A 26845-nucleotide genomic window follows, 5' to 3' on the forward strand; every position below is an offset into this window, starting at 1 on the left:
ACATTGACACACTCTCTCACACATACACATGACGCACTCTCTCACAGATACATACATTGACACACTCTCTCACACATACACATGGCACACTCTCTCACACATACACACATTGACACACTCTCTCACACATACACATGACGCACTCTCTCACACATACACACATTGACACACTCTCTCACACATACACATGGTGCACTCTCTCACACATACACATGGTGCACTCTCTCACAGATATACATATTGACACACTCTCTCACACATACACATTGGGCACTCTCTCACAGATACACACATTGACACACTCTCTCACACATACACATGGCGCACTCTCTCGCACATACACATGGCGCACTCTCTCACACATACACATATTGACACACTCTCTCACACATACACACATTGACACACTCTCTCACAGATGCACATGGCACACACTCTCACACATACACATGGTGCACTCTCTCACACATACACATTGACACACTCTTTCACACATACACAAGGCGCAGTCTCTCACACATCCACACATTGACTCACTCTCTCACACGTACACAGATTGACACACTCTCTCACATATGCACATGGCACCCACTCTCACACATGCACATGGCGCACTCTCTCACACATACACATTGACACACTCTCTCACACATACACACATTGACACACTCTCTCACACATACACATGCCGCACTCTCTCACAGATACACACATTGACACACTCTCTCACACATACACACATTGACACACTCTCTCACACAGACACATGGTGCACTCTCTCACAGATACACACAGGCACACTCTCTCAGATATACACAGACACACTCTCTAATTATACACACACTCTCTCACGGATACACACAGACACTCTCTCACAGATAAACACAGCCACACTCTCTCAGATATACACAGACACATTCTCAGATATACCCAGACACTCTCTCACAGATACACACAGACACACTCTCTCAGATATACGCAGATCCACTCTCTAATTATACAGACACTCTCTCACAGATACACACAGACACTCTCTCACAGATACACACAGCCACACTCTCTCAGATATACACAGAGACACTCTCAGATATACCCAGACACTCTCTCACAGATACACACAGACACACACTCTCAGAGAAACACAGACACACTCTCTAATTATACACAGACACTCTCTCACAGATACACACAGACAGACTCTCACAGATACACACAGACACTCTCTCACAGATACACACAGCCACACTCTCAGATATAGACAGACACACTCTCTAATTATACACAGACACTCTCTCACAGATACACACAGACACTCTCTCACAGATAAACACAGACACTCTCTCACAGATACAGACAGACACACTCTCACAGATACGCAAAGACACACTCTCACAGATACACACAGACACTCTCTCACAGATACACACAGACACACTCTCACAGATACGCACATACACACTCTCTCACATATACACAGACACTCTCTCACAGATACACACAGACACTCTCTCACAGATACACACAGCCACACTCTCTCAGATATACACAGACACACTCTCAGATATACCCAGACACTCTCTCACAGATACACACAGACACTCTCTCACAGATACACACAGACACACTCTCACAGATACGCACAGACACACTCTCTCAGACATGCACAGACACTCTCTCACAGATACACACAGCCACACTCTCAGATATACACAGACACTCTCAGATATACCCAGACACTCTCTCACAGATACACACAGACACACTATCTCAGATATACAAAGACACACTCTCTAATTATTCACAGACACTCTCTCACAGGTACACACAGACACTCTCTCACAGATACACACAGACACACTCACACAGATACGCACAGACACACTCTCACAGATACACACAGACACTCTCTCACAGATATACACAGACACACTCTCTAATTATACACAGACACTCTCTCACAGATACACACAGCCACACTCTCTCAGATATACACTGACACACTCTCTAATTACACACAGACACTTTCTCACAGATACACACAGACACACTCTCACAGATACACACAGACTCACTCTCTCAGATATACACAGACACACTCTCACAGATACACACAGACACTCTCTCACAGATATACACAGACACTCTCTCTAATTATACTCAGACACTCTCTCACAGATACACACAGCCACACTCTCTCAGATATACACAGACTCACTCTCTAATTGTACACAGACACTCTCTCACAGATACACACAGACACTCTCTCACAGATACACACAGACACACTCTCACAGATACGCACAGACACTCTCTCACAGATATACACAGACACACTCTCTAATTATACTCAGACACTCTCTCACAGATACACACTGCCACACTCTCTCAGATATACACAGACTCACTCTCTAATTGTACACAGACACTCTCTCACAGATACACACAGACACTCTCTCACAGATACACAAAGACACACTCTCACAGATACGCACAGACACACTCTAGCAGACATGCACAGACACTCTCTCACAGATACACACAGACACTGTCTCACAGATACACACAGCCACACTCTCTCAGATATACACAGACATACTCTCAGATATACTCAGACACTCTCTCACAGATACACATTGAAACACTCTCTCAGATATACACAGACACACTCTCTAATTATACACAGACACTCTCTCACAGATACACACAGACACTGTCTCACAGATACATACAGCCACACTCTCTCAAATATACACATGATGTGGAGATGCCGGCGTTGGACTGGGGTGAGCACAGTACGAAGTCTTACAACACCAGGTTAAAGTCCAACAGGTTTGTTTCGATGTCACTAGCTTTCGGAGCGCTGCTCCTTCCTCAGGTGAATGACATTGACACACTCTCTCAGATATACACAGACACACTCTCTAATTATACACAGACACTCTCTCACAGATACACACGGACACTCTCTCACAGATACACACAGACACTCTCTCACAGATATACACAGACACACTCTCAGATATACCTAGACACTCTCTCACAGATACACACAGACACACTCTCTCAGATATACACAGACACTCTCTCACAGATACACACAGACACTCTCTCACAGATACACACAAACACATCTCACAGATACGCACAGACACTCTCTCACAGATACACACAGATACTCTCTCACAGATATACACAGACACACTCGCTAATTATACACAGTCACTCTCTCACAGATACACACTGCCACACTCGCTCAGATATACACAGACACACTCTCTAATTATACACAGACACTCTCTCACAGATACACACAGACACTCTCTCACAGATACACACAGACACACTCTCACAGATATGCACAGACACACTCTCTCAGACATGCACAGACACTCTCTCACAGATACACACTGCCACACTCGCTCAGATATACACAGACACACTCTCTAATTATACACAGTCACTCTCTCACAGATACACACTGCCACACTCGCTCAGATATACACAGACACACTCTCTAATTATACACAGACACTCTCTCACAGATACACACAGACACTCTCTCACAGATACACACAAACACACTCTCACAGATACGCACAGACAGTCTCTCACAGATACACACAGACACTCTCTCACAGATATACACAGACACACTCACTAATTATACACAGTCACTCTCTCACAGATACACACTGCCACACTCGCTCAGATATACACAGACACACTCTCTAATTATACACAGACACTCTCTCACAGATACGCACAGACACACTCTCACAGATACATATAGACACTCTCTTGCAGACACACACATTGACATACTCTCACAGATACACACAGACACTGTCTCACAGATACACACAGCCACACTCTCTCAGATATACACAGACATACTCTCAGATATACTCAGACACTCTCTCACAGATACACATTGAAACACTCTCTCAGATATACACAGACACACTCTCTAATTATACACAGACACTCTCTCACAGATACACACAGACACACTCTCACAGATACGCACAGACACTCTCTGACAGATACACACAGACAATTTCTCACAGATATACACAGACACACTCTCTAATTATACACAGATACTCTCTCACAGATACACACAGCCACACTCTCTCAGATATACACAGACACACTCTCTAATTATACACAGACACTCTCTCACAGATACACACAGACACACTCTCACAGATACACACAGACACACTCTCTCAGATATACACAGACACACTCTCACAGATACACACAGACACTCTGTCACAGATATACACAGACACACTCTCTAATTATACACAGACACTCTCTCACAGATACACACAGCCACACTCTCTCAGATATACACAGACTCACTCTCTAATTATACACAGACACTCTCTCACAGATACACACAGACACACTCTCACAGATACGCATAGACACACTCTCTCAGACATGCACAGACACTCTCTCACAGATACACACAGCCACACTCTCAGATATACACAGACACTCTCAGATATACCCAGACACTCTCTCACAGAATCACACAGACACACTATCTCAGATATACACAGACACACTCTCTAATTATACACAGACACTCTCTCACAGATACACTCAGACACTCTCTCACAGATACACACAGACACACTCTCACAGATACGCACAGACACTCTCTCACAGATACACACAGACACTCTCTCACAGATATACACAGACACACTCTCCAATTATACACAGACACTCTCTCACAGATACACACAGCCACACTCTCTCAGATATACACAGACACACTCTCTAATTATACACAGACACTCTCTCACAGGTACACACAGACACACTCTCACAGATACACACAGACACACTCTCTCAGATATACACAGACACACTCTCTAATTATACACAGACACTGTCTCACAGATACACACAGCCACACTCTCTCAGATATACACAGACTCACTCTCTAATTATACAAAGACACTCTCTCACAGATACACACATACACTCTCTCACAGATAAAGACAGACACACTCTCATAGATATGCACAGACACACTCTCGCAGACATGCACAGACACACCCTCACAGATACGCACAGACACACTCTCGCAGACATGCACAGACACTCTCTCTCAGAATACACACAGACACTCTCTCACAGATACACACAGCCACACTCTCTCAGATATACACAGACTCACTCTCTAATTATACACAGACACTCTCTCACAGATACACACAGACACTCTCTCACAGATACACACAGACACACTCTCACAGAAATGCACAGACACACTCTCCCAGACATGCACAGACACTCTCTCACAGATACACACAGCCACACTCTCAGATATACACAGACACTCTCAGATATACCCAGACACTCTCTCACAGATACACACAGACACACTATCTCAGATATACACAGACACACTCTCTTATTATACACAGACACTCTCTCACAGATACACACAGACACACTCTCACAGATACGCACAGACATTCTCTGACAGATACACACAGATAATTTCTCACAGGTGTACACAGACACACTCTCTAATTATACACAGACACTCTCTCACAGATACACACAGCCACACTCTCTCAGATATACACAGACACACTCTCTAATTATACACAGACACTCTCTCACAGATACACACAGACACACTCTCACAGATACACACAGACACACTCTCTCAGATATACACAGACACACTCTCACAGATACACACAGACACTCTCTCACAGATATACACAGACACACTCTCTAATTATACACAGACACTCTCTCACAGATACACACAGACACTCTCTCACAGATACTCTCTCACAGATACGCACAGACACACTCTCGCAGACATGCACAGACACACTCTCACAGATACGCACAGACATTCTCTGACAGATACACACAGATAATTTCTCACAGATGTACACAGACACACTCTCTAATTATACACAGACACTCTCTCACAGATACACACAGCCACACTCTCTCAGATATACACAGACACACTCTCTAATTATACACAGACACTCTCTCACAGATACACACGGACACACTCTCACAGATACACACAGACACACTCTCTCAGATATACACAGACACACTCTCACAGATACACACAGACACTCTCTCACAGATATACACAGACACACTCTCTAATTATACACAGACACTCTCTCACAGATACACACAGACACTCTCTCACAGATACTCTCTCACAGATACGCACAGACACACTCTCGCAGACATGCACAGACACACTCTCACAGATACGCACAGACACACTCTCGCAGACATGCACAGACACTCTCTCACAGAATACACACAGACACTCTCTCACAGATACACCAAGCCACACTCTCTCAGATATACACAGACACACTCTCAGATATACCCAGACACTCTCTCACAGATACACATTGATACACTCTCTCAGATATACACAGACACACTCTCTAATTATACACAGACACTCTCTCACAGATACACACGGACACTCTCTCACAAATACACACAGACACTCTCTCACAGATATACACAGACACACTCTCAGATATACCCAGACACTCTCTCACAGATACACACAGACACACTCTCTCAGATATACACAGACACTCTCTCACAGATACACACAGACACTCTCTCACAGATACACACAAACACACTCTCACAGATACGCACAGACACTCTCTCACAGATACACACAGACACTCTCTCACAGATATACACAGACACACTCACTAATTATACACAGTCACTCTCTCACAGATACACACTGCCACACTCGCTCAGATATACACAGACACACTCTCTAATTATACACAGACACTCTCTCACAGATACGCACAGACACACTCTCACAGATACATACAGACACTCTCTCACAGATACACACAGACACACTCTCACAGACACATACAGACACTCTCTCACAGATACACACAGACACACTCTCACAGATACACACAGACACTCTCTTGCAGACACACACATTGACATACTCTCACAGACGCACACTGGTGCACTCTCTCTATCACACATACATATCGGCACACTCTCACACATACAAACTGACACACTCACTCGCATATACACACAGATTGACACACTCTGTAGCTCACACATACACACAGACACACTCTCTCGTCCAGACACATACGCAGACACACTCTCACAGATGCACATTGGTGCACTCTCTCTGTCACACTTGCACATTGGCACACTCTCTTACACATACACACTGGTACACTCACTCTTGCAGTCACACATATTGACACACTTTCACAGATGCACATTGGTGCACTCTCTCTGTCACACATACTCATTGGCACACTCTCACACACAAAAACTGACACACTCACTCGTATAGACACACAGATTGACACACTCTGTAGCTCACACAGACACACTGGCACACTCTCTCACACATATTCACTGGCACACTCTCTCACACAGGTACACCCTTACTTGCAGACACAAACATTGAAAGACTCTCACAGGCGCACACTGGTACACTCTGACACACATACACATTGGCACACTCTCTCTCACAGATGTCCACTGGCACACTTTCTCTCTGACACATACACACTGGTGCACTCTCTCAATGACACACACACTGACACACTCCCTCTCGCAGACACACACTTTGATACACTCTCTCTCACAGACACACTCTCTCACACACACACACAGACACATACATTTACACACTGTCTCTCTCTCTCTCTGACACACAGATTAACACACACTCTCTCTCTCACACAGACACACACTGACACACTCTCTCACACAGACACATACATTGACACATTCTCTGTCTCACACATGCACACTGGCACAGTTTGTCTCTCACACACACATTCACACGGAAAACTCTTCACTGTATCCAAAATGTGGTATGCTAAACCTGAAACAAACAGCATTCTTAAGATTAATTAAATAAACTGGTGTGTTCCCAAACTTGCAAACGTGAGGGAAAGATTGTGAATCATGTCTAGACAAAGTGAAAGAGGAAGATAAGGTAAAAGCCCCATCTGAACGAAACTGTAAATTCTGCAAAACCTTGCTGAAATGAGAAGCAACACATCACAGTCGTATGATTGAAGCTGTGTCATGTTTCCTCATTTTCTTTACTTCGGGTTTGCCTTGCAGCCTTAAAGGTACCTATAATATCATATACCAATGGTTTACAATAAAAAACAACAGTTGATCAAAAGAGAGAAGAAACATGTCATTATTAAAGTGAGGAAAGATTTTTTCTTTCAAAGAGCAGTGATTATTTGGAATTCTTTACCCCAGGAAGCTGTGGAGACCGAGTCCTTGAATATTTTCAAGGCCGAGATCAATAGGTTTTTGATCAGCTGGGGCATTAAGGGTTATGAAGATGAGGTTAGGTCAGCTGTAATCTTATTAAATGCTGGAGGAGGCTCGAAGGACTGGATGGCCTAATCCTGTTCCTGTTTCTTATAATCCTATGGGGTGTGGATTTCAAGTCCCACAGTAGGTCAGGAGTGTGAAGATCCAGGCTGACTCTCCCCCAGTGCAGGACTGAAGGAGTGCTGCACTGTCAGAGGTGTGGCCTTTTGTATAACACGCGAGCTTAAGACCGCATCTGCCTAATGGAGGGATGTAAAAGAACCCATCGCACCATTTCAAAGTGGGGAGGGCTGGCCTGGAGTGCGGGGGTGGGTGGGGTGGGGGGGGGGATGTTCTCCCCAGTCTTGTGCCCAGGATTGGTCACTTAATCAACATCATTGAGCTTGGGGATTTGGTCATTTGCATGCTGCCGATTGTGGGATCTTCCTATGCGCAGATTGACTGCCGCGATTCCCACACCAAGAATGCCGACACCTCATTTGCGGTAGAGCGCTTTGAGACATGCTGTGGTCCCACACAGGCGCTAAAGGAATGCAAGTCTCTCTTTGCCTGGTTGATTACTGAATGCAAAATCCCCATGAAATAAAGGACGCGGGACAGTCACTGACTATAAGAAGCATGATGTGAAGATGCCGGCGTTGGACTGGGGTGAGCACACTAAGAAGTCTTACAACACCAGGTTAAAGTCCAAAAGAAGCAGGCAGTCACACACATTAGTTAGGGGCACGGATTTGCTGTGTTTTACATCTGTTGAAGGAAAGGATTGAATTTGATTGAAATGGATGTAAATTGTTGCAGAAGAGGGGGTGATTAAGAGCTTGTTCGTGCGTGGTAACTGAACCGAGCTACCGAGCAGTTATAACACAACACAAACTCGGTGCATATCCCATTGCCTAGAATTATTAGCAGGTGGATTATTCTGTCAATATTGACTGTCTCTAGTTAATATGGACATCCGTGTTCACTGTTGCTTCCGCTTCACAGTTCTCTCTTCTCGTGTAGTTAAGACTGTCCACCACATTCAGATTCAGGGTTGCAAAAACAGTAATGTGGTTCCGCTGCTGATAAAACAGGACACAGTTTCAATTATATGAACAGTGATTTATTTTTATAGTCCAACGTAGCTCTGCAAATGGGGACAGATACCAGGGGCTGGATTCTCCCTTTCAGCGGCTATGTGCCGGCTGAAACAGAGAATTCACGGGCGTTTTATGATGGCAAAACGGCAAACCCTCACCGATTCCAGGACCGGTGAGGGGCTAGCAGCGGCACCGGGTGAAATTCCCGGCTTGCACGCCAAAAACAGCTGGAGAATGGCTGAGTCCGTGGCCACGCATGAACACGGCGATGACCTGCAGTGGTCATGCTGTTCAAAATGGCGAGGGCCGTGTGCGAACCCGACCCGCCATCCGTGACCCCACAGGCCACCCCCCACCAGGCCCCCAGCCCCCCCGGTCATTGGCACGGACCCCGGTCGTTTGTGATGCCGCTGGACACAGTCCGCAGCCGCCATGCCGGGTTCCAGACTGCTCAGACCATATGTCAACCAAACGTCGAGAACCCGGCCCATCAGGGGAGGAGCATCGCGAGAGGGCCTGCCGTTGACGTGCCGACACAGTTGCAATGACATGCGGTGCACGATGCGATGGTGGCATTTCAGAGGGCTGGAGACTCGCAAACAGGCACCAAACCGGCGCAGGGCCCAATTTGGCATCGGAGTGGATACTCCGCCCAATCGCCGATTACGATATCAACCACGGGCAACGGAGAATCCGGCCCAATATTGTTCTTTAAATTCATTTAAGAGAAGTAGCTTCACTGGATAGGTCAGCATTTATTGCCATTCCTAGTTGTCCTACAGAAGGTGGTGGTGAGCTGCCTTCTTGAACCACTGCAGTCCCTGTACTGTAGATACATCCACAGTGCTGTTAGGGAGGGAGCTCCAGGAATTTGACTCAACCACAGTGAAGGAATGGCTGATATAATTCCAAGTGAGGATGGTGAGCAGCTTGGAGGGGAACCTCCAGGCATTGGTGCTTCCAGGTATCTGCTGCCTTTTCCCTTCTGGATTGTAGTGGTCATGGGTTTGGAAGATGCTGCCTAAGCCACCTTGCTGAGTTCATGCAATGCATCCCGTGGATGGTCCACATGGTCGCTGGTGGAGGGATTGAATGTTGTGGAAGACCTAGCAGTGCTGCTTTGTCCTGGATGGCGTTGAACTTCTTGAATAGTGTTGGAGCTGCACTCATCCAGGCAAGTGGAGCGTGTCCCATCACATTCCTGACTTGTGCCTTGTAGATGGTGAACATGCTTTTGGCACTCAGGAAATAGGTTAATCGCTGCAGGCATCCCAGCCTTCGACCTGTTCTTGTCACCACATTATTTATCTGGCTATTGCAGTTCAGTTTCTCGTCAATGGTAACCTGCCAGGACATGGATAGTGGGGGATTCAGCAACGGTAATGCATTTGAATATCAAAGGAATATTGTTATTCTTATTGGAGATGGTCATTAGCTGATAATTCTCTGGCGCAAATGTTACTTGCCACTTGCCAGTCCAAGCCTGGATATTGTCCAGGTCTTGCTGCATTTGGACATCTCACCATTTAAACCCTTCAAGTCCAGGGCATTGAACCTGTTCGCATTCATATATTAAGAATGGTTATTAAGCTAGTTGGTAGTAAAGGGAGAAGGCAGTTAAGAGCAAAATCACATCGATGTGATATCTGGCATCATATGTTGGACAGACCAGGTATGGACAGGAGATTTCCTTCCCTGGAAGACTTTAATGAACTTTGTAGGTTTTTTATGACACTCTGTTATTTCCAAGACCATTATCAATGAGACCTGCATGTTGATTCCACATTCCATTCTTCGACCTGGGAGTTGCAGTGCAGCAACAGGAATGATCGTTAGGCATTCTGAGTTAATTGGAGAAGTGGGCCTCGGAGAGTTAAATCTCATTTCCTACTCTTCTTAGTTAACAGTGAGTCTCTGTCAAGATTTCTGCTTTGAAACAAAGCTCAGCCAGCCATGGACACCTTCAGACCATTATGTTAATCAGCAAGTCATTTTAACTTACCTTCGCTGGAGGAGGCTTAGTTTCTGCTTTAGTGTCTGGGTGAATAAAGAAATAGAAGAGAATGAGTGAAGATTCTTTCTCCTCACTGAGTCTCATTTTTAAACTAGGTATCGACCATTCAGTCAGTTTCCTTGCTAAATGTACCACAACTGATCCATCATTCTTGCTATTAATTATGTGTTTAATTTTCAGGAAGGGCATTATGTATTTCTCCATATCTGCTGTGATTAATGTAAGGATTTCAGATATTGTATTATATGTATTTGGTGCAGTGAGGGTTAAAAGCCTGGGTTAGTATGCGTGTGACTGCTGCAGTCTTGTTTTTAAAAATCCTGGTTTGAAAAGCAGCAGGCTTGGAGACAGAGGTGTAATTAAAGCATTTCTTCAGCCAGAGGATGGTGAATCTGTGTAACTCATTGCTGCAGAAGGCTGTGGAGGCCAAGTCACTGAGTGTCTTTAAGACAGAGATAGATAGGTTCTTGATTAATAAGGGGATCAGCGGTTATGGGGAGAAGGCAGAAGAATAGGGATGAGCAACATATCAGCCATGATCAAATGGTGGAGCAGACCAGATGGGCCGGGTGGCCTAATTCTGCTCCTATGCCATATGGTCTTATGGTCTTTTATGGCCAGCTGTCCTGCTTCTTCAGCGAGTTGAATTGAGCTGTTCCACCATCCCCCCCCACACAATGCTGGTATCAGGGAGTATAACAATGAACCACCACTGGGTTGGACAGCAGGTAGTCCAAGCGCATGGACACCACCAATCTTCCTGAATTCCAGTTTGATATTCAGCGGGATACTGCAATATGAGAGCAGTGGACATCCTTCGATCCATCCTAGATGGAGTGAGATATCCCATGATATTCACAAGTAAGTTTCAAGGAAGGCCCGAAACCAGCACAGGACTGTCTTGAAAACATAACACACACATGAGACCTTTTAAAATCATTTTCCTCAAAGCCCAAATCAAGACAGGCATTTGATGTGCAAGAGCATCTCCAGCATTAGTTGATGTGGCTCTGTTGAAATAGTAAAATATCCCAAGGAGCTCCATGGAAGTGTGTCAAGCTAAAGGTGACAGGCAGCCAAAGGTGGCCCAAACTCATACCGATCACCCAACCCTGTGTGTTCCTCAAGGTGGAGATTTGAAATGGGTCAGGAAGCATGCTCGATCGCTCACCTTCAGTCCTCTGTCTTTTCTTCACAATCACATAGGATAGAAAGGCAGTTATGAACAGGATCCCAACAACTGTTCCTATGGTAACGTACACGATGGTGGATCCAAATGGCTTGCCTGGAAAATCCCAACCAGAGAAAGCGCCATTAATTTTGTCTGCAAGTGAAAAACACAGTCTGCCCAATGGGCCCCTTGCTCGCTGCACACATGTCATCTTTCCATGCCCCGTGGGCATCGTGGGGACAGTGATGCCTTACCATCCCCCTTACTCACATTTTGATTTAATGTCTTAAGTTTCATTTGTGATAGGCTTTTTGTTTCAGGCAGTATCCCTTGAGAGCAGCACGGTAGCATAGTGGTTAACACTGTTGCTTCACAGCTCCAGGGTCCCAGGTTCGATTCCAGCTTGGGGCACTGGCTGTGCGGAGTCTGCACGTTCTCCCTGTGTCTACGTGGGTTTTCCTCCGGGTGCTCCGGTTTCCTCCCACAAATCCCGAAAGATGTGCTGTTAGGTAATTTGGACATTCTGAATTCTCCCTCTTGTGTACCCGAACAGGGGCCGGAATGTGGCGACTAAGGGCTTTTCACAGTAACTTCATTGCAGTGTTAATGTAAGCCTACTTGTGACAATAAAGATTATTATTATTAAGGCACAGTCCCCAACTTCATTTGTTTTAGCTTAATTGGTGTTAACCCAAAATAGGGTGCACACTGTAATGTTCAAAACCAGGCAGCACCAACAAACTGCTTGTTTCTGTGCAAGTAGGAACATTGACATTCAAATGCAGTAGCACACTTGGGAGCTTACCTGCATTGAGCGAGTCCACCTCGCTCACTACAACTGTAACTTCACCATTCCCTTTCCCAAGCACGTTTGTGGCTTCACAGACCCAGGTTCCATTGACAGAGTAGTCCACTTGTTCAATGTATAGATGCTTTCCTTCTGCTCGGGCGGTTTCAGACACAGGTCCCTTGGTCCTGGATTAATGGACATAACCTTCTGTCAATAACTTTGCTCACACTGCAGAGGGAGTCTCAGATATCCTTCAGCCACAATTATTTTTAAGTCATGTATTCCCGAGGGTTCATTCAAATGCAGGCATCTAAATCCTTCCTGGACAGAATGCCAAACTCTTTCGAGGGAGAGATGGAGAGAGCGCGTGAGAGAGTGAGAGAAAGGACAAGCGAGAAATAGGCTATTTGGCCCAATCAATCCATGTCAGCTCGACATGTCAGCTCCTCCCATTTCTCCTCATGACCTTACCCTTTCTATTCTCTTCTCTCCCATATCTCCCCCTTAAAACAAATTTGCTTCAACCGTCTCTCTTTGGGTAGAGAATTTTATTCTGGATTCTCTATTGAATTTTGGAATCATACAATCATGGCATGGCCATGGCACAGAATGGCCACAGCCCATTGTCTTTGTGCCAGCTCCCTGCAATTACTAGTCAACTAGTGCCCCACATAAAAATCATAGAAGTCTGACAGTGCAGAAGGAGACAATTTGGCCCATCAACCCTGCAGTACCCCTCCAAAAGAGCACCATACCTAGGCCCATTGTGTCATCCTATCCCCGCAATCCCGCCTACACTTTGACACTAAGGGGCAATTTAACATAGCCAAACTACCTAACCTGCACATCTTTGACCTGCCCTGGCTTTCTTCTGTAGTCCTGCAAGTGTTTGCTCTTCAGATCGTCATCCAATTCTATCTTTGTGACAACCGGATTACGATAGCCTCTTGGGATGCTTTTCCTCACAAGGAGAACTATCCCCCTTTGTATGCAATCTGTCAAAACCTCTCTTCATTCTGAAGATCCCACAATCCCCTCCCCCACCCCCACCCCCTTGCCCCATCCTTCCCTCTGACTTCAGGTACCATCGCAAGGCAGTGCGTTGGTGGCCATGGACTTCGATTGAAGTGGGCCATGCGTATGGTCGCCAAAGTACTGTAGTGGTTTGTCGTTACCTTCTGCTGTATGGCTGACCAGGAAATCCTCCCGCACTATTAACCCATGCCATCAGGCATACAGGAAGGATTTATGGGCTGATAAATCAACCCGTCTGACCACATTACAAACTCACCTTCCTAGGTCATCAAACCATGAAGTGGGGCTTGATCACAAAGGTAGGGACATGACTACTTTGCAGGAGGCCTGCCTTAGCTCACCCCTCAGCCTTCTTTGTACAGAGAGAGATAGTGAGAGAAATAGGGGTAGAGACAGAGAGAGACAGCGACTGAGAGATAGAGTGAGATTGAGAGAGGTCGAGAGATAAAGAGATAGATGGAGTGGTGAATATAAGACAGAGAGAAAACTTCAAAAACACTGGGCTGGATTCTACAAAATTGCGTTCGGCGATCGGCCAGAGAATCAAAGTTCCCGACCAAATCGGGGGTGACGCCGCTTTCGCAATGCTCCGCCCCCTCCAAAGCAGCGTATCGATGGCCTCAGGACATTGTCCAAGGCCCACCCCTTGATGCTCCCCCCCCCCCAACGACCAGCTAAGTCCCCGACGTCATGGGTCTCTCATGGTCTCATCCGTCAGGAACTCAGCGTGGCAGCTTTGGACTCAGTCCAGCACCGCTACAGACGGGGAGGGCCGATCCGTGGGCAGGGGTGAGTTTATCAGGGGCGTGGGGCACTTTTGGGGGCTGGTCTGGGGAGCGCGAGCCGGCCAAAGGAGGGGCACTATTTTGCAGGCCAGGTCCGCGGCAGTCTGCCGCTGTGCGCTTGCGTGGCCACGGACCTGGCAATTCCCCGGGCCGTATCGGCAGCTAGAGTGTGGTGCTTTACGATGCTGGCATGCTGGCCCCCAGCTAAACGGAGGATCGGTGGCCGTTTTGCCCCAAATGTTTGGGCGTAAAACACCACAATTTCCATGCCGGTGTGAGGACATGGCCTCACAATCGGAGAATCCAGACCCCTTTCTTTCGAATGCACAGTATCCAAGAACTTTAAACATTTCTCTGATACAGGACAAGTAGCGTGACAGGCAATAACTATGTGAAGTAGTTCCTAGATTTTAATGGTGTACAATATGCGTGATGTCACCTTGGTGTTCTAGAAAGAGCCATGTTAGCTATACCGTAAACCCACATACATTGTCCAGTGGTAGGCCGTTGCTGGAGGATTCGCCTCAGCAATGCAGCTGAGGCTGACATTGCGTCTGTTAATGTGCCAATTGCCGTCATATCCTGTAATCGACACTTCCGGAGGGTCTAACCAGAGAAAACAAAATTCCAAAAAAGCAATCAGTGAGCACTTTTCTGCATTGCTAATTCAGAATGTGGTCGACTGGAGGCCAGGCATCATAAGAAATTAAAGGAAATATCACAATGCTGCACTGCAAAGGATATATATTTGCCCAATTATATTCCCAAACTAAGAAATAGAATTCAAGCTCATTAACCTCCCTCCACTTTTTATAGTTTATAATAATAAAAAATAATCGGAAATAAAGAATCTCTCATTTCTGTGCTTTAGATAAAATAAAATGCATGCATTAAAAATGACCGAGACACTATATTATTTTGCTTTGAAACAAAAATTGTCTTGTCTGCCCTAGAGACAACTGTAGTTTAAGAATGTGTGGGTCTGTCTGGATCCATCCATCTGTCTGTCCTCTGTCCGCCCATCCATCCATCCCCCATCCACCCAACCTTCCACCCACCCAACCATCCTTCCATTGGTCCATCCATCCACATATTCATACATACACAAAAAATAGAAGCAGGAGGACCATTCGGTCCTTTGAGCCTGTTCCGCCATTATGATCATGGCTGATCATCAAATTCAATACCCTGATCCCGCCTTCCCCCCAGCTCCCTTGATTCGTTTAGCCCCAAGAACTACACAATGTTTTGGCCTCAACTGCTTTTTGTGGTAGTGAATTCCACAGATTTACCGCTCTCTGGGTGAAGAAATTTCTCCTCACCTCAATCCCAAAAGGTTTACCCCTTATCCTCAAACTATGACCCCTAGTTCTGGTCTCCCCCACCATCGTGAACATTCTTTCTGAATCTACCCTGCCTAACCCTGCTAGAATTTTAGAAGTTTCTACGAGATCCTCTCTCACTTTCTAATCTCCAATTAATGTAATCCCAACCGACTTAATTTCTCCTCATATGTATCAGCCTGGTAAACCTTTGTTGCACTCCCTCCATAGCAAGATCATCCTTCCTCAGATAACATCCACCCATCCCTTCGTCCATCCAGTCCATTCATCCACCCGTCTGTCCATCTGGTGTCCATTCATCCATCTGTCTATCCGTCCGTCCATCCATCCATCTGATGGTAATGAATCATTGAGATTTTCTATTCCATAGGACTGAGGAGGTTCAATCACTGTGTACATTCCGACTGAAGTAGATGGATTATGAAATGCTGAGGGAATCAGGGGACAAGGTGTTAATGTGGGAAGGCACAGGCAAGGTTAAAGATCAACCGCATAATGGTCTCGATGGGCCGAATATCGGACTCTAGCTCTGATTTATCACGTCCTCGTGTTTGTCTGGCAGTCCTGGCCACCACTGCTTCTTTGGAATATGAGCAGAGTAGAACGCTTGTAAAAGATGTTAAATAAGCAGTAAGTAAATTCTGGTGATATGATCAAGAAAATAGTAAAAAAATAAACCTCTATATCATTCCCTATGGAACTGTGCTATGTCAATGGTTCAATCATGCAGTTAATGTTCTCATCATTTATTTTCAGTTAATTGCCAGTTTAAAACAAGTTCCTCCTTTAATACTTACATTGGACTGACAATGTCACTACTGAGCTCACCGGATCTCTCAATGCTTTGTGGGAAACAAGGCAGGTCAAGGTCTCCCTGTTGGCCTTCCTGTTGGGCGTGATTCTGTACTGGCTGGTGATGGTTATTGTCCTATTTGGGTGGTGGGTCAGCCTTGATGTGACTGTCCCTGGGACTTTGGCCATCCACGTTATATCAGCTGCTGGCTTCCCATTGGCTGCTGTGCAAGTGGCGACTAGCGCCTCTGCCATCCGCGTGTCTGCCGGCACTGCGACCACCCCAATGGTGGGCTTCACTGACAATGAAAAGAAATGGATGGGGTGAGTGCAACTTTGAAAATGCCGGGCAGCTTATAACAGTCACATGCTGCGACGATACTAAATAGGCTGAGGAAACGTCTCCAATACCAACAGTTAATGGAGTGGGCCTGAAAATAAATACATTGGGGTGAGACACAGGCTATTAACCTGTCTTACCGAACAATATAGGTGTCAGCACTCTCGGCGCTGAGTCACAATGGTGTGGTTACAGAACATAAGAATTCGGAGCAGGAGAAGGTTATTCAATAAGGTCAAGGATGATTTGTTTGTAACCTCAACCCCACATTCCTGCCCACTCCTGATAACCTTTCATCCCCTTGTTAATCAAGAATCCATCTAGCTCAGCCTAAAAAATATTCAAAGACTGCGTCCACTGCCTTGAGAGGAAGAGAGTTCCAGAGGACAACAACACATTCTGAGAGAAAACAATTCTCCTCAACTCTGTCATAAATAAGCGACCCTTTATTCTTAAACAATGACCCCCTCGTCCTAGATTCTCCCACAAGAGCAAACATGCTCTCCACCTCCACCCTGTCAATACCCCTCAGGATCTGAAAGCCTTCAATCAACCACCTCTTACTAAACTCCAGTAGACTTAAGCCTAGCTTGCTCAGCCTTTCCTGGGCATGGCCTGGGCACAAATTATCCAGGCTGCTCTTTCCCCAGGATGTCAGGGCCAATATTCATCCCTCAACCAACATTATGAAAGCATATATAATGGTCATTGTAACTTGTTGTTTGTGGGATCTTGCTGAGTTGAAATTAACTGCCCTCTCTGCCTGCATTGGCAACAGTGCCTGCAGCGTTTTCTGCACTGCGTATGCCAAGGTGCCGTGAGGTGTCACATCAATGCAGCCTTCTGTTTTGTAGATTTTGGCCAAGAATTGGTCATTGAACCATCATGTTGACTGGGGTGGAGTTTAGATCTTCTCCTGGCTGATGTGGGACTGGTGCCACTGTGGCAAAGGCTGGTTCAAGCGAATGGTGTTGCAGAGCCGGTGAATTTTATAGACCCCTCCACCCCCACAGGCTTTATGACTCACATTTAATGTACAGAGTAAATACTACATGCCCAAAATAAAAGCAAATGGATGCTGGAAATCTGAAATAACATCAGAAAATGCTGGATAATACACAGTACGCCGGGCAGTATCTGTGGAGAGAGAAACAGAGTTAATGGCCGAGATTCTCCGGTTGTGGGATTCTTTGTTCCCGCCGACAGCACAGCCTTGGCTGTGGTTCTCCCGGTGACTTCAATGCAGAATACGTTGACAGGCAGCGGGAGTAGAGAATTACGCTATCAGTGAACGATATGTCGCTGAGAAACACATGGCTGTGTGTTATGGGCCAGGGTTTAGAGAACCCCAAAGTGTATCATGGAGTTCACCTGATCCACAACTTTTAATAGATTGTGGTATGGGGAGCACACGGCCCACTCTACAGGTGTGGTACAGCAGAAATGGAAAAGTATTTTTTAAAGCAAAACAATGTTTATTCTATGAATTCAAGTTAAACTTTTTAAAACATACAGTGAACATCTTAGGAACCATTAATTCAAATACAACCCCCAAAGAATACAACACTAAGTAATGCTTAATAACTTCCCAAACAACATCCAGAAGACAAAAGAAACACCTTTTAACAGAAGCACATTAGGTTTACATTCACTACTGAGAACATTTAGAATTCTGAATTCACCAAATGAGGAAGAGATAGTCTTTTGATGGCAGAGAGAACAGCAGAAAACCTGCTTGGTCTGGCTTCAGCTCCAACACTGAAAACGAAACTAAAATACACCCTGCAGCAAACAGCCTAAAATGAAAGTAAAAAGCTGCCAGACAGCCCAGCTCCACCCACACTCTGACATCACTGATAAACACCCATTTCTGAAAGGTACATTTCTTAAGCACCCATTTCTTAAAGGTACTCTCACATGACATGTGGGACCAGAGAATCCAGCGCCCTAAACAATCCTTCTGCAGAAGGGTAATTTACAACCAAAACTTTAACTCTGGGCTGAATCCTCTGATCTTTGCAGATAGCGGGAGTCTCTGTTCCTGCCGCTTGTCAATGGGATTTCCCTGAAGCCACCCATGCCACCGGGAAACCTGCAGGCTGGAGGTGCGCTGCAAGCAAGAAAAGGGAATCCCCCTGTTTCTCTCTCCACAGATACTGCCAGACTTACTGAGGTTATCAAGAATTTTCTGTTTTTATTAGAGGTCTTAATGTCATTTCAAGAAGGAAATCTGCTGTTCTATACCTGGTCTGGCCTACATGTGATACCAGCTCCACAGAAATGTGGTTAACTATTAAATACGTTCATAAATGATCTTGCGGGCCTCTCAGTCCAAGAGCAATTCGGGATGAGCAACAAACGCTGGCCCAGCCAGAAAGCATTTACCAAAATTATACAGAGTGCAACACAGGGCTGGACTCGGATCCCCCAGCCGCGTAATTCTTGGCGCACACCATTCGCTGAAGACAGGATTCTCTCTTCCCGCCACTTGTGAATGGGATTTCCCATGGAAGCCACGCCACACCACCAGGAAATCCGTGGGCGGGGGTGTGCTGCCAGTGGGAACAGAGAATGCCAACGACTGGAGGACTCTGGTCATGATCTCTGCGGAAACATCGAATATCATTGCACCCTCTGTGATGGCCATTTTGGAATGTTTGCAATGTCCTTTTAGGTACTTTGTGAATAAAGTATATCTATTTGCAAAAAAAAGTACTGCAGTCATTCTCTAATTACCTACCGAGAACTGTTAGATTGATGTGGGATTCATGCGTTCCGGTGGGAAATACATTCACCTCGCAGCTGTATAGACCTTCATCTGCCAACTCCAAGGGGTCGATTCTCAGAATGCAGTTTTGAGAAGATTCGTTGTGGAAAGTGATCCTCCCCGGCGTCGTCGGGTAATTTGTCCCAAAGATGGGGTTGTACACGGCCAGTGTTTCAGCCTTTGGGTTAGCTTGCTTCAACCATACCACTTGCACAACATTCACGTTGGTGTGATAGCCGGGGAAATGGCAGGGGAGTTTCAGTTCCTCACCGGCGTTCCCTGCTATCAAATCCCCAATTTGAATTTTCGGAGTTACTCTGACTGTGGGAAGAGGAGAAGAGGAGAAAGTGACTCTCTGGGGAGGTGCAGCATTCATTTCCCAACACAAACGCAAATAATGCCCAGATGCCAATGAAGAAGCAAGGCAACCGTAAACTTGCACCTTGAAGTAAAGGCGAGTATTCTCTGGTCATTGCGATTAACTTTTCCCGCTGGCAGCGCGCTCCCTTCAGCGAGTTGCACGGTGACGTGTGGTAGCTGCAATGGTTGCAATATGAAAACTTACACAGAATCAGTGTTTGTCAACATTGGACACTAAAATGTGTATAATCCTGAGATGTTTAATTAAATAAAAAAACACAATTCACAATGTCATGCATCCTGACACTAAACATGTGTTAACAAATGCAATTGTTACACCGGCTGCTGTTTTGATAAATACGACAATTATCACAGAATCACACAAATGTTACAGGGCAGAAGATCATTCAGCCCATCGTTTCTGTACTGGCTCTCCAGATGAGCATCATGAATTAGTGCCAATCCTCTGCCATTTCCCCACACCCCTGAACATTGCCCTCCTAAATGCCTCAATTGCACCCACCTCCCCCACCTTCCAGCCAGTGCATTCCGGACCTGAACCACTTGCTGTGTGGAAAAGGTTTTTTCCTCACATCACATTTGCTTCTTTTGCCAATCACTTTAAACCTGTGCCCTCTCGTTCTTGATCCTATTACTAGTGGGAACAGTTTCTCCCTGTCTACTCTGTCCAGCCCCTCATGATTTTGAACATCTCTATCAAATCACCTCTTGGCCTTCTCTCCAAAGAGAACAGTCCCAACCTCTCCAATCTAGCCCCATAACTGAGGTTTCTCATCCTTGGAACCATTCTTGTAAATCTCTTCTGCGGTCTCTGCAATGTGTTTGCATCCTTCCTGTAGTGTAGCACCCAGAACTGTACACAATATTCCAGCTGAGGTCTAACTAGTGTCTTGTGTAAGTTCAGCATAACCTCCTTGGTCTTGTACTCTATGCTCCTCTTAATAAAACCCAGAATACTTTATGCTTTATCAACTAATCTTCCCACCTGTCCTGCAACCTTCAATGATCTATGCACATATACACTGGTCAGCACTGTTGCCTCACAGTGCCAGGGACCCGGGTTTGATTCCAGCCTTGGGTGACTGTCTGTGTGGAGTTTGTATGTTCTCCCCATGTATGCGTGGGTTTCCTCCAGGTGCTCCAGTTTCCTCCCACTGTCCAAAGATGTGCAGGTTAGGGGGGGGTTATGGGGTTACGGGGTAGGGCAAGGGAGTGGGCCTCGGTAGGCTGCTCTTTCAGAGGGTTGGGTGCACACTGGGCAGAATGGCATCCTTCTGCACTGTAGGAATTCTATGGTTCTAATTCTACACCCAGGTCCCTCTTCTCCTGCAGCACTTTAAGAATTTTACCCCTTATTTTATATTGTCTCTCCATGTTCTTCATGCTAAAATACATCACCTCACACTTCTCCGCATTGAAATTCATCTGCCACCTGTCTGCCCACTCCACCAACTTGTCTATGTCCTTTTGATGTTCTACAATGTCTGCCTCACAATTTACAATACTTCCGGATTTCATATCGTCCGCAAACTTTGAAATCGTCCCGTGAACACCAACTCGGTCATTATTCAAGAGGGAAACATACTTGCTCTCAAACCTCTAGGCAATACAGGTAAAAGTGGTAGAACATAAATATGAAGTGTTAACAATTTAAAATAGTTTCAGTGCATGAAGCCAAGATAGTCCATTCAAATCTAAGTCGAGTAGGGCACTGAACATTGTTTTACAGATCTGACAAGTTTAATTCCAGCTTCAGGGCTGCCCATTAGAAAACGTTGTTTCAAAAACAATTGCTGCATCAAATTGCATTGATGAATTCATATGTCATTTCTTCATGGCAATATACTGAACATATTTGTTTGGTAAGATCATTCACTCAATAGACAAGGGGAGAGGATCAAATTTTAGCACCTGAATTGTACACTCGACATTTCTACAATCTTTAGTCTTTCTAACTTTATTATTCCAGAATTGAAACCATCTGGAGTCAGAGTGGCGTTGCGAGGAAAAAAATGGTTCTTCAAATAATATATTTGAATTTGAGTTTAACACAAAATGTGATCTTCCCTAAAAAAAAATTTCTGGAATGTTTTTGTTAACAGTTGAGAGTTAGCTGCATGCATCTAAGAATGCTTTGCTCCACACTTTTGCAAACTGGTAGAGAAGTTAACCCTTTCTGCTGAACTCTTTTCAATTTTAATATCCACGCACGGTTTTGCTCAGTTGGCTGGACAGCTGGTTCATAATGTACAGCGAGGCGAACAGCGCGGGTTCAATTCCTGTACTGGCTGGGTTGTCCATGAAGGCCTCGCCTTCTCAACCCTACCCTGGTCTGAGGTCTGGTGTTCTACAGGCTAAATCACGACCAATCAGCTCTCCCCCTCAAAAGAGTCACCTGGCACTATGGTGACTTTACTTTGAAAAGGGCATTATTGAATTATACATTTTTAAATTGACAGATATAACTGGACAATATTCTAACTCTCAATGGATAATCAGACAATGGTCCAAAGAGCCCAGCGATGCCGAACTCCACAATCGGAAAGCAGAAGGATTGAGCGAAGGGGATTACAAGCACAGACCCAGTTCCTCTGGTTCTGTGGGACCCTTGATGGTGATGTCAGGGGTTTGGTGATGCTGGGAAACAAAACTAGAAAGCACTACTTTTATCGGATGTTGTCCCACATTTGAACTGAAGCTAAAAGGTTGATATGTTCCCTGCTCAATGGCAAATTTGAATACCGTTCTAAAGAACACTCCGAGAGGGAATCTGCATGGTCCTTCAACACTGAGTGAAATACAACTTCTAAAAAACATATGGAGCTGTCAGTAAACAAGGGCTGGATTCCCTAAAAGTAAACTTTACCAATTTGCAAATATATATATACATACACACACTCATACATAAATAAAAACACACACATATAAATAAACAGCCTCCCCACACACATATCACACATTAAAAGTACACATTTACACACAAACACACATACATATAAAAACATGCACACGCATGTATGTATACATATAAATTCACACACATACAATCATTTATAAATTTGCACACATACAGACGTACTTAAATACACACACATAAAATCATACATAAATACACACATGCACGCTTAAACACATATAAATATACATCCATATAAATACAAACATATCCATACATATGCACATATCCATACATATATCTGCATGTAAATACACATACAAATATACATGCAAACACAACTACACACAAACACACATCTAAATACCTACATAAATACACACATAAAAACATATATATACACATACATGCATGCACACACATACATATACACACACATACACATATATACACACACATACACATATATACACACACACATACACACATATACACACACATACATACACATATATACATATATACACACACACATATATACACACACATACACACATATATACACACACACATATATACACACACACACATATACACACACACACATAACTATATACACATACACACATAAATACATACACACACAAATACACACTCGCACATAAAAACACATATACACACACAGACTTAAATACACACACTCACATATATACACACGCACAAGTACACACACACATAGATTTATATAATAATAATGATCTTTATTGTAACAAGTAGGCTTACATTAATACTGCAATGAAGTTACTGTGAAAAGCCCCTAGTCGCCACACTCCGGCACTTGTTCGGGTACACTGAGGGAGAATTCAGAATGTCCAATTCACCTAACAGCACGTCTTTCGGGACTTGTGGGAGGAAACTGGAGCACCTGGAGGAAGCCCACGCAGGCACGGGGAGAATATGCAGACTCCGCACAGACAGTGACCCAAGCTGGGAATCGAACCTGGGACTCTGGCGCTGTGAAGCAACAGTGCTACCCACTGTGCTAACATGCTGCAAATATATATGTATGCACACCCACTCATACATACATACAGAAAAATAAAAACATTTTAAAACGTATATATTTATGTATGTACACACATAAATACACACACATACACACACAGACATAAATACACACACAAATACACACACACATAAATGCACGCACATAAATGCGCACACACACAAACATAAATACACAAAATCATATATACACATGCACATAAATACAGCCACATATATAAATACACACATTAAATACATGCATATCAATGCATGCACACATAAATGTGTACACAAATGCAAGTACACAAATCCATATACATGCACACATATATTTGCAATTATCGGAATGGAGACATTTTTTGATTGATCCTTTATCACATTCAAATGTCGCATTTCCATCAAATAAGATGCTCCCAACAAATTAACCATCTCTATTTATTTAAAATAAGCCATGAATACAATAATAACTTCCCTGGAAAGAAATACATTCACATCCTCCAAAATACTTGTCAGTAACAGACATTTTTGTGGTTCTCTTACTATGGGTCAAATTTTAAAAAAACAAAATCACCTGGTTGTACACGTGAAGGAACTAATTCAGAGGTGGGCGAGGAAGTGGGCAGATTTGGGTCAACCAGAACCTACCTGTGAAAAAAACCAGCTGGAGAAACAAGACGTAACCCACTAAACTCATTGCCAACACTCGATGCATCTAGTTGGCAGTTGTTGAAACTTCCTTCCTCAAAGTGTAGAAAGTAACGGCTGCATGTCCTGTCCTTAGCCGCAATGAAGACAGAAAGTGCTGGAAACACTCAGCAGGTCTGGCAGTAACCAGGCAAAGAGAAAGGCAGTTACACTTCAAGTCGAGTAGGGTTCTTCATTAGGAGATGAGCCTCAATTGTTTTTGAATAGCACACATTGGTTAAAATAGAGAGAGCAGGTCAGAGGTAGTATCGAAGCTCCCATCCAAAACCTGGTCCCCGAGCTGTTTCACTCTGCTTGCATTGGACTTGGTGAAACACAATGCAAGCATTTCATCGCCTCCCTTTTCTTCCACCCTGAGTAAAGTTGTGTGAGTGTGTTTTTCTTCCCCAGTATCTGACAGTGGTCATTAACTGCAGTGGGTCCAAAGATTGCCTGCGGGCCACTGATCTCTAATTGCCTGGAGGGAACAAGCATGATGTCGCGTGCCGTGTTTCACATTGGAAAGGGAAATGACATCAGGGCCCTTTGCTTTCCATGCCCATTGGGTACCGCGTGGACTGGGTGCCTTATCGACCCCCTTAATCACATTCCGGTTTAATATTTTGACTTTTGTTTGTGATTTGCTTTTTGGTTCAGGCAGTACCCCTCCTCGGGCTGTTCCTTTTAATTTGCCCTTCAGCTTGTTTGATTTATTTTAATTGGTTCCTTGATTTGCCACAAAATGGGAACTTTGGGGTTCTTTGCACATTGCAAGATAACCAACTTAATGTTGCACCATCAGAGGTGGAAACTGACCAGGCTGAACAACCTCAACACTGGAAAATAGCTGACGGGGCTATTATTTAATAATGATTGGCGCTGGCAGGTGGGTTAGAAATGAACTTAGAGATTTTCCAAACTCGTGTCTCTCATTATAGTGCCTCTGCCCATGTTGGTACCAATCAATGCTGTACGATGGCACTCTCAAGCTAAATACTACTGATGGCTCCACACCCTGCTCCTTCTTGATATTTAGTTAGTCTTGAGTCGTTTATGGCGCAGATGGAGGTCATTCAGCCCATTGCATCCACACTAGCTCTCTGCACAACAGTCCACCCAGTCCAACTCTATCCCTGTAGCCTCATGTGTATTGCTCTTGTCGGTGATTCCAGAACCAAGAGGCACATGCATTATAAAATTAGGAGTTGCCATTTTAGGAAAGATTTATCTCTCGGGGGGGAGGGGGTGCAACTTTGGAATTCTCTGCCCCAGGTTATGGAAGCAGAGGTAGATGGATTCTTGTTTGACGAGGAAGTCACAGTTTATTGGGGATTGT

At 44.7% G+C, this 26845-nt stretch overlaps 1 protein-coding gene across 2 annotated transcripts; it reads right to left on the reverse strand.

Moving 5' to 3' along the window:
• Nucleotides 1-8103: 8103 nt before the first annotated feature.
• LOC140386566 (nectin-1-like) lies at nucleotides 8104-26011 on the reverse strand. Of its 2 annotated transcripts, none has more exons than XM_072468995.1 (8): nucleotides 25471-26011; nucleotides 20475-20822; nucleotides 17400-17693; nucleotides 15748-15865; nucleotides 13455-13624; nucleotides 12650-12763; nucleotides 11467-11501; nucleotides 8104-9443 (listed from the first exon to the last, which is right to left on the reverse strand). In XM_072468995.1, exons 1-8 carry the CDS (start codon nucleotides 25535-25537, stop codon nucleotides 9324-9326), a joined length of 1266 nt encoding a protein of 421 aa, XP_072325096.1. In that variant the 5' UTR covers nucleotides 25538-26011; the 3' UTR covers nucleotides 8104-9323. The 2 variants fall into 2 exon arrangements, with proteins under 2 accessions (XP_072325096.1, XP_072325095.1); XM_072468994.1 differs by having other exon boundaries at nucleotides 8104-9446; nucleotides 25471-26010.
• Between the last annotated feature and the right edge of the window lie 834 nt (nucleotides 26012-26845).

Source organism: Scyliorhinus torazame, chromosome 12 (assembly GCF_047496885.1).
Source record: "Scyliorhinus torazame isolate Kashiwa2021f chromosome 12, sScyTor2.1, whole genome shotgun sequence".
Taxonomy (NCBI): Eukaryota; Metazoa; Chordata; class Chondrichthyes; order Carcharhiniformes; family Scyliorhinidae; genus Scyliorhinus; species Scyliorhinus torazame.